The sequence below is a fragment of the Xiphophorus maculatus genome, chromosome 14 (genome assembly GCF_002775205.1).
Source record: "Xiphophorus maculatus strain JP 163 A chromosome 14, X_maculatus-5.0-male, whole genome shotgun sequence".
NCBI classification, from domain to species: domain Eukaryota; kingdom Metazoa; phylum Chordata; class Actinopteri; order Cyprinodontiformes; family Poeciliidae; genus Xiphophorus; species Xiphophorus maculatus.
In genome coordinates this window covers 26,859,419-26,869,385 of record NC_036456.1, presented here as the reverse complement: position 1 = coordinate 26,869,385, position 9,967 = coordinate 26,859,419, and the positions used below count along the sequence as shown (strand labels likewise).

The window sequence follows — 9,967 nt, the reverse complement described above, 5'->3', positions numbered from 1 at the left end:
AATATCTCATAATGAGCAGTAGCCCAGTTTGGTTTGTTTTGGAGCAACATGGGGGGATGGTGAACTCTGGATGACCTAAAAAATAATTTTTAATATTTCAGAAACCAAAGCTGCACAAATGAAAATTTTAACGGCACAAACCTGCACTAACGGAGCACTAACCACTCAGACTATTGGCTGTATTTTTTGACGTGGGTGGGGTGTCAGCTTCACTCAGCTTCCTGTTTCCTGCAGCGAGGTGTACTTGTTCCTGTTTGCTGCAGCGAGGTGCTTGCTTGCCCTCTCCCTTATTATCGGTACGCGCCTCGACGCCTGGCTTCAGGTGGCCCATCACTACCGGACCGTTTTCGCGTTTGGGTCCCGGGTCCTGACAAGAAGACTCCATGGCTGCCCCAGAACAAGAAGAAGCTGAGAGCCTGAAGTATCCTGGGATCCGACACGTAGCGGCTCTGATTCTGGCCAGAGGCGGAAGCAAAGGGATCCCGCTGAAGAACATCAAGCCGCTGGCCGGGATTCCTCTGATCGGCTGGGTGCTGAGAGCCGCCATCGACTCGGGAGAGTTCGACAGGTAGATTTAAACTCTGAGGTCTATGGACGCGTTTACGTATATTTTCTGAGAATGTGACAAGAAATGAGTTTCCAAACGTAAAAAAAATAAACGCAACGTTTTTATATCTTAAAAATTTTAAAGCAGATTTCTGTTTATCCATTCAACTGCAAATGATACCAAATTCTGGAAAACTCAGTGGGGGGACGAACTATGGCTGGCACATGGCACTACTCAATCAGCAGGAGTGGCAATATTACGAAACAACTTCAGTGGAGATGTATTATGTTCACTCTTAGATACATATGGACATTTTACTTTATTAGTTGTATCAATAAATGAAGAAATTTTTTTGTTGGGTTCTATATATGGGTACAATACCAAAGCAGAAAATATGCAACTTTATGATAAATTAAGTAATGGGGTGAATTACTTATGTGGTAAATATCATAATATGAATATTATTATTGGTGGGGACTTCAATTCAACTCTTAATGAAGCATTAGATAGATTTCCTCCAAAGGCTAATACAAATCCAAACACAGTTCTAGAAAACTTTATGTCAACCTTTGGCCTGATTGATGTATGGAGACAAAACAATAACTCCAAAGTTGAATTTACGTGGCAAAACAAAACAGGCTCCTTTAAATCAAGAATTGATTTCTGGCTGGTTTCTGATTTAAAAGACACCAGTCAGAGATTCTTCCAGCTCCGTTATCAGACCACAAGCTTATTTTAATTTAAAAAAACTAAATTAAACCAGTATGGAAAAAATAAAATTACAGCTTACTGGAAACTCAACTCTTCACTGTTAGAAAATAAAACAGTGGAAGAAAACATTAAACAAATAATTATTAAGTATTGGAATACAGCTTGCAGTCAGAAGTAAAAATTGGGAACTCCTAAAATATGAACTTTGAAAAATGTTTATGAAAACTGGAGCTGAGATTGCTAAAAGAAAAAGGAAAGTAGAATCAGAAGTATTAAAAGAAATTATCTTATTGAACAATGTTCTGCCAGAAAAGTTATCTGAAGAACAAAAGATTAGATTAAACCATTTACAACTGAACCTGGACAATATTTACATTTCCAAAGCTAAAGGAGCGTACATCAGATCGAGACAGAAATGGTTAGAAGAAGGAGAAAAAAACTCTTCTTATTTTTTTAGATTAGAAAAAACACCAAAAATCTAACAATATTATGAAACTTCAAATCAATAATAATATCTGTGAAGACCCTGTTCAAATCTCTTCTTACTGTGAAACGTTTTTCCAAGAACTTTATCAGTCAAGATGTTCTGATGAAACTGTCACACAATTTATTAACTCTCTGAATAAAATGCAACAAATTAGTAAAAATAATAAAGAACAATGTGATTCCTTGATTACACTTGAAGACATCCAAAAGTCCATCAATAAATTAAAACTAAATAAATCACCGCGGACTGATGGCCTCAATGCAGAATTTTATAAAAAGTTTTCAGAACAGCTATCGCCATTTTTACATCAAGTTTATCTTGAAAGTTTGGGATCTGGATCACTTCCACCAACAATGACCCAAGGTCTGATTACACTGATCCCTAAATCACAAAAAGACAAGCTTCTTCTAGATAACTGGCGACCAATTACATTACTACAAAATGACTATAACATTATTGCAGGTTGTATTGCTACAAAAATGAAGAATACTCTTGAAGAAGTGGTTGATGAAACTCAGTCTGGATTCATGCCAGGTAGACATATAACTAATAATATTAGGCTTATCTTGGATCTGCTAGACTACTCAGATTTAATAGAGGGGGACGGTCTCATATTATTTCTAGATTTTTTTAAAGCCTTTGACACAGTTGAACATACATTTTTATTTAAAGCATTAGAAGTATTTGGATACGGACAAATCCTAAGTAAAAGTTGTCAAATGTTATAAAGGAATTGTAATGCATCTGTAAAATTGTCACATGGCTGCTCTAAAAGATTTTATTTGAAAAGAGGCCTCAGACAAGGATGTCCAGTCTCCCCATACCTATTCATTCTGGCCATGCAAATTCTTTCAGTTAAAATCAAGGAAAAAATTACAGGGATTAATGATGCAAACAGAAATATCATAATTTCCCAGTTTGCTGATGACACTGCACTTTTTTTTAAAGAATAAATGTGAAATAAAAAACTCTATTGAAATCATCAACACCTTCTCCAAAGCTTCTGGTTTGACTCTAAATCTAAATAAATGTGAATTACTTTCCATTAAATCTAATTTAAAAGGCACATTCCTCAATATTCCTATAAAAGACAAAGTTAAATATCTTGGAATCACAATAATTAAAGATCTTCGTCTTCCGGCTGTTTTGAGCCGGGAGACGAAGAGGGGAAACCCGCAGCCGAAGTCTGGGCGCAATGAGGATTGTCATGGTGACGATCGCGGATCGATCATTGTTATTGGAACTGACAGAGAGTATCAGAGACTGAGAGTACGATGAGATCCTGGCAGTCTGAGAGGCAGCTACTCACAGATCCAATCAGGATGGTGGTGCTGCGATCACTACGGGGTTAGGTGGAGCCGCTCCCCCAGCAACTAGTAGTAAACAGCTTACAGCCACGGCTAACTCTGGGAGCCAAGGTTTTTTCTATAGTCTATTTTTTACCTTGTTCCCCCAAAGAATTACACATTTATTCTCATCTCGTTTTGACCTATGATATTTTTTCAAAAATTGCATAGAAACGAATGAGGAATTGCCTTAATTTTCATGCTAATAATATTGTAAAGCTGTGTTGTTTGCAATATTTTTACATCCGTTTATGAAATTTACAGTATATATTGTAATCCTAAATGATAAAAATCATTTCTTGTGAATATTTGACATTTTCACAGTGAAAAAAAATGATGCCACATAAGACAATATTATATATAATATAATGGTTTCTATTAAGGTAAAATCAAAATAGGTCAAAAACGACCATATGTACCTGGACTCCTAAGGGTTAAAGTCCATACCGAGTCCATACCGGACTTTAGAAGAACAAAATAAATCAAGCTAGCTTCACTGCAGGGCCTGTTCACCTTGGCGAACAAAACTGCTGCTTGAATTCTGACACAGCTTGACAATGAGAAAATCATTCACCTTAATTCAACCGTTTCAACAAAGATGCATTAAAAGTGTCAATTTTCTTAAAATAAAAGTTTAGATTTAAACAGAGTTGGCAAGTTTACTCTGTAAAAGTGTAAATAATCTCTAAAAGCAATCTACTTAAGGATACTTTTAATAGGCTGCATTTTCCTGAAATGCGTTTCTAATCTTATCAATTGTATCATATTTTAGCTCATATTTTATTAGCTTATTTGATTTAATTGAATCAATTAATTACTTTCATTTTTCTGTTTGTTTTCAAAACCAGTTTCTCTTGTAAATGAGATGTTGGGTGTCAATGAGACAACCTGTTTAAATTATGGTCAAATAAAAAACAATAATTAATAAATAATGACTGCATTGGAACTGCTCACAGTTGTAAAACTAGTACCTTGTTGCCATGGTTACACATCACAACAGACCAAATTAGAGCAAAAATCCTTCCAGCCACACAAAATGCTTGAATTTGGCCAAAGATCAAAATGTTTATTTCTTAATAGAGAATGAGCAAATTACATTTAATTTTATGGTTTTAGTATCGATAATCTAAAAGATTTGAACATTTATTTGGTAAAAGTGTAAAAAATAATCTTCACAGTGTGGTTGTTTTGTTACCATGGTTACAGCTCCTGTTTGTCCACAAACACATTTCAATCTGGAGAGACTCAGACGGAGATGAGAAGACAATTAGAAGAGTTTATTGACAAACAGAATTTAAAGTCTTTGGCGCTCGGGCCCCGGCTGGGGATAACGGTTATCGCAGCGTTAGCGATAGGCTTCAGATGAGCATCCCCGATGCTGTTAGGAACGTCATCCCCCGGGGCCCGGCACTGGTGGTGGAGGTTGAAGAAGGGTGCGAGCCTCAGGACCGGGCGAATGGAGGAGAAGGGGTGGTGGTGGGTTGAGCTCGGCTGGAGAGCGAAGGACACCATGGATGAAGGTCCTTATCAGCTGGGACTTGGTCGGTGATTGGACGTGACGTGGCTTGGTCCGGCGTTGATAGGTCGATGATTGTGGGCAGGTCGCTTCAATTAACGGGTCCCGGTGGGGATAAAAGAGTCTTCCAGTTTGAATTTGCGCCTAGGCTTCATTTCAATCTGGAGAGACTCAGACGGAGATGAGAAGACAATTAGAAGAGTTTATTGACAAACAGAATTTAAAGTCTTTGGCGCTCGGGCCCCGGCTGGGGATAACGGTTATCGCAGCGTTAGCGATAGGCTTCAGATGAGCATCCCCGATGCTGTTAGGAACGTCATCCCCCAAAAAGAGGCCGAGGCCGGGGCCGAGGCCGTGAATATAAGGCAGAAAGTAAAAGGGGGAAAGAAGTTGCGCTGACTTTGGCTACCGAGTTAATAACGTAAAGGACGTGACATGACAGTTAAAGGAGAGGGAGAGTAGGACGGGAAGTGAAGACCAGCTGGGAATGCTGCAGGGCAAGAGGCGGTAGAATACACAAAACACAGGGCATAGGGACGTGGTGTGAGAGCCGGCTGGGGATACGGCAGGACAAGGGAGGAAGGGATGTTGGGAGGTGACGGCCGGCTGAGGACACAACGGGGCATGGGGTAGCAGAACGCAGGGCATAGGGATGCTGGAGGATGAGCCGGCTGGAAATGCTGCGGGACTAGTGGGATGGACGTGGGCTGGCGATAGTTGGCAGAGGACACGGCAGGGCATGATGATAGGAAAGCCGGCGGGGAATGCGTGGGGTGAGAATGAAGGGATAGAAGCAGGGCTTAGAAGAGGTTAATGCTGGCGTTTAAAAAACGCCAGCATTAACTAAAGAGGGTTGTAGGATGAGGGGAGCAGGGCATAAGACAGGGGATGCTGGTTGAAAAACGCCAGCATTAACTAAAGGAGGGTGTAGGATGAGGGGAGCAGGGCATAAGACAGGGGATGCTGGTTGAAAAACGCCAGCATTAACTAAAGAGGGGTGTAGGATAAGGGGAGCAGGGCATAAGACAGGGGATGCTGGTTGAAAAACGCCAGCATTAACTAAAGAGGGTTGTAGGATGAGGGGAGCAGGGCATAAGACAGGGGATGCTGGTTGAAAAACGCCAGCATTAACTAAAGGAGGGTGTAGGATGAGGGGAGCAGGGCATAAGACAGGGGATGCTGGTTGAAAAACGCCAGCATTAACTAAAGAGGGGTGTAGGATAGAGGGAGCAGGGCTTAAGATAAAGGGACGCATTGAATAGAGGAGATGGAGCGGGGAAAAGGATACGGGGCAGCTGGCTAGAAAAAGAAGCCAGCTGGTAGCGGCAGGGCTTAGGAGGTAACGAAGACATGGAAGGGACCAGCAGAGGAAGGAACAGGACAAGGGATGAGGGGCAGCTGGTTAGAAAAAGAAGCAAGCTGGAAGCGCAGCGAGGCATTAGAGGAGAGAGGCAGATGGCTGAAGGACAGCTGGGAATGGTTCGAGGCATAGGGAGAAGTGCCGCTGGGAGAAGAGTGATCACTATGGGTGAGCGGGGACACAGCGGGGCAAGAGAAGGTGGAATGCTGATGGGTGAAGGCCAGTAGAGGTGAAATAATGATACTATGGAGTGATATTACTGATAGAGAATGAGATCCCCCCAAAAAGAGCTGAGGCCGGGGCCGAAGCTCAGAATTAGAGGCAGGAGGAGCTAGGCTAACTAGGAGCTTACGGGCTATGTCTCGAGGAGTAATTAGAAGATGATTGCAGAGATAGAGGTAAGAGACGAGAAGATGGTAGATGAAGGTGAACAAAGGTAAAGTGGATGCTATGAAAAGATATGTTAGCTGGTGGAAGGAAGCTAGCTGTGAGATAGCAAAAGAGGATGGGAGAATGAATAGACTAGAGTGAGAAAATAACTGCCTGCTACTGAAGGTGGGATGCTGATGCTAGGATCAGACTCAGAGGGTGACGTTAGAGGAAACGAGCGAAAGACAAGATCATTCTAGAATGAACCTGAAAATAAAAGTGTGAAGGACGATGAGGGGAAGGACATGCATCACGTTTGCTGCATAAGAGTGTGCACTTTTGCCTGAGGTTGACCAACCACCACCAGTGGATCGTGCAGTGCTCGTCTGGCACTGAGGGAAGCTGCGAACACGGAGGAGAGATACTCATTACGTGAAAAGAATACTGAAGATGAACTGGGGATTTTTATATATATATGCCCATATATAAATTATGTAAAATTTTTTGCACTTATTGGAATAAAGAACAACGACTCGCCAGATCTAGATCATCATCCATGTGTTTATCTTCAGTTACATTGGTTACTGCCACGCGACTTCGCGGGTCTTTCCGACAAATCAATCGAACGCTGCAGCTGATCAGAAATGCTACTGATCGCGTTCTCGCTAAAAACCAGGAAGATGGAGCACGAAACGCCAGTTTTAAGATCCCGACGCTGGCTCCCTGTTGCCCAAAGAATTGACTTTGAAATACCGTTGTTAGTTTGCAAATCACTGAACGACTTGGCACCACGAAACAATGAGGATCTGCCGTAAAGCATCAACCTCCCAGGCTCATGAGGTCTTTCGGTTTGAGCCGCTCTACGACCCCGGGACCAGGCCAGAAAGAGAAGGAGCATTCAGCATCTAAACCCCGCGGATTGGAGCGACTCCCGGGAGACCTTAAAACAGCTGAAACACGACTTTGATTAATCTCGACTAAAACCCGCCTGTTTAGAATGTATTGGAAACATGCTCAATTACAAAGTTAATGATGGAACTTGACTTGATATCATATTTTGTTTGTTGCTTCCCTATGCATGACTTTGGTTCTTGAGCTGTTATGATATGAAAGCACTTGCGCTGAAGACACCTTGCTGCTAAAAGCTTTGTTGAGTGAGATCTTTAAATACTACAGCAGCCACAAGCATCCGGTAAGGGATGAGAGGAGAGATTTCTGGTTCGAAATTTATTAAATAGAGCTGAGAGTGGTCTACGAGAAATACAGAAGATGAGACAAATGAAGCTATTATTTTCACTCGCTATGGAGTTAATTTTTTTTTTTTTGTACCAGCAGATGGCAGCGAGACGACAAATAAACCGCAAAAACGTTATCGTGATGATAACTCTTTAGATTGTCATACCTGAATTTAAGTTGCTCGGATATACAAATCCTGCTTGAACGCGGAGAAAACTTACTTTTATTCGTTGACCCGCTCCCGGTCTCTTGAACAAACAGCTCTGAACGGCCTCTAACGATTACTTCATAACGCTGAACGTGAGCTCTTACAACAACGGCTGATGCAGCTTGAGAGTACAAGGAACCAATCAAGGTAAATGTGAATCGGACAGTTTCCTGAGCTCTTAAAGCGCAGTTATGTTAATCCATTTACGACATGCTATACGATAGGAATTTGATTGATTGATTTGGCTGGCTAGTTGAAAAGTGCCGTGCGACTACTTGACTTGGACCCAGGCGATGATGAGGGAGTTTGGTTCCTTTATAAAAAGCCGTGGCTTCAGGGCGGCTTGCAAGTGCTGATGGCCGTGTTAACGAATCCGTAAGGGAAACCGGAGGGTGCTTTATGATGATTAGTTCAGAAGCGAGATGGAACGAACGCATCTGAGCCTGGAACCTGAGTGAGCTAGAGAACAAGCTGAGTGAACCAGGAAGTGGCAGGATAATCTGAGAAAAAATGGTATGCAGATTTCAGATGAGAGATGAAGCGTAAAAGCACTGGACGGGACATGAGCTTGAAATATGAGAAAATGGGACAGCTTGCTTATTAGCGGAGAACCGCCCTGGCTCAGGATAAAATTTAACGGGTAGGGCGAAATGAATCTACGAGGCTGAACATGTACCACAACATCGGTAGCCTGCAGGCTACTTGTCAACGAGCTTAAGGTATTACTAGAGTCGACTTTCAGCTATCTGTATTACTAGAGTCGACTTTCAGCTATCTGTATTACTAGAGTCGACTTTTAGCTAACTGAATTACTAGAATCACCTTTTAGCTAACTGAATTACTAGAATCACCTTTTAGCTAACTGAATTACTAGAGTCACCTTTTAGCTAACTGAATTACTAGAGTCACCTTTTAGTTAACTGAATTACTAGAGTCACTTTTTAGCTAACTGAATTACTAGAGTCACTTTGTAGCTAACTGAATTGCTAGTCACGTTTTGGCCATCTGTAGTACTAGAGTCGCCTTTTAGCTAACTGAAGTGCTAGAGTCGCCTTTTAGCTAACTGAAGTGCTAGAGTCGCCTTTTAGCTATCTGTATTTATGAGAGTGAACTTTTAGCTATGATTGCCTGTATCAAACGGCCCTATTCGCCTCAGTCGGTTGGTTTGGGGAAACATTTGCACGGTTCTTTGCGTTTGCTGATTGTTGCCGAGGTTCTAGCGCGCCTGCGCTCTCCTTCGCTGCCCTCTGGGTAACCCAGCGCGAGCGTCTCAGCACTCATGATGCGTTTAAAGGCGGCTTGGAGAAAAAGGCCACGACATGAAAACATCAGATAAGCAGTTTTAACTGCGAAAAAGAGCGAGAACACATGCATGGGAAGTACGGAAGCCCCCAATGTAACTAATTGATGTAAGAATGATGAAGTTTGGAACGCAGCCTGAAAGGCGCATGCGAGTAGGGCCTGCGAGTTCAGGAAGGGGATAAACTAATAAAGTTCCTACGTTTTGTCGCGTTGTAAAGAGTGAATGAGGCACGTGAAGGCTACATCTTACCCCCGAAGCCCGAGGCGGGCGTGGCGTGGGAAGTCCGATGGGAGGTGCTGACGGGCGGGCTGACAGCCATGCGGATTTGAGCCAAAGCGGGGAACCAGTGGGAAGGCGGTGCGATGAACGCTGGCGGTGGAAAGGAAGATGGTGGACGATGAGCTGGGAGGAAACGGCAGCGTAGATCGAAGCAGCGAGACGTTGCGGCCCGGCCGGGGCGGAGAAAGGCTGCCAGGGGATGTATGCAAAGTAGACGGTGGGATTATGTGTCCACTTGCCAGAGACAGATCGTGAAGCGGGTGGCATAGGAGCGAGGGCCGGTAGATCCCAGATCGGCGAGAGAGCGGCGGGAGAAGCTGTCTGGAATGAATGAGGCCTGGACCGTAAGGAACTCTTCTTCCATCTGAGGAGCGTCTGAAGGAAAAGAAGGCGCCGAGCCCGCGGCTAAGCGGCTTTTGTGACTGACATTAGAGGTGGAAGGACGAGCAATGACGACGAAAAGGATCTGGTGAGATAGCTGACTGAGAGCTGAGGCGTGCAGCTGAACAGGTTGAGCTCGGCTGGAGAGCGAAGGACACCATGGATGAAGGTCCTTATCAGCTGGGACTTGGTCGGTGATTGGACGTGACGTGGCTTGGTCCGGC

General features: G+C 43.1%; 1 protein-coding gene across 2 annotated transcripts in view; it reads left to right on the top strand.

Annotated features, from left to right (window-relative positions):
- Window positions 1-239: 239 nt before the first annotated feature.
- LOC111610926 (N-acylneuraminate cytidylyltransferase-like) overlaps window positions 240-9,967 on the top strand; it is a 38,255-nt gene continuing 28,527 nt past the window's right edge. For both annotated transcript variants that reach the window (XM_023346045.1, XM_023346044.1), the window contains exon 1: window positions 240-568. In XM_023346045.1, coding sequence (XP_023201813.1) covers window positions 384-568 — 185 coding nt within the window. In that variant the 5' untranslated portion in view covers window positions 240-383. The remainder of the gene's footprint in view (window positions 569-9,967) is intronic.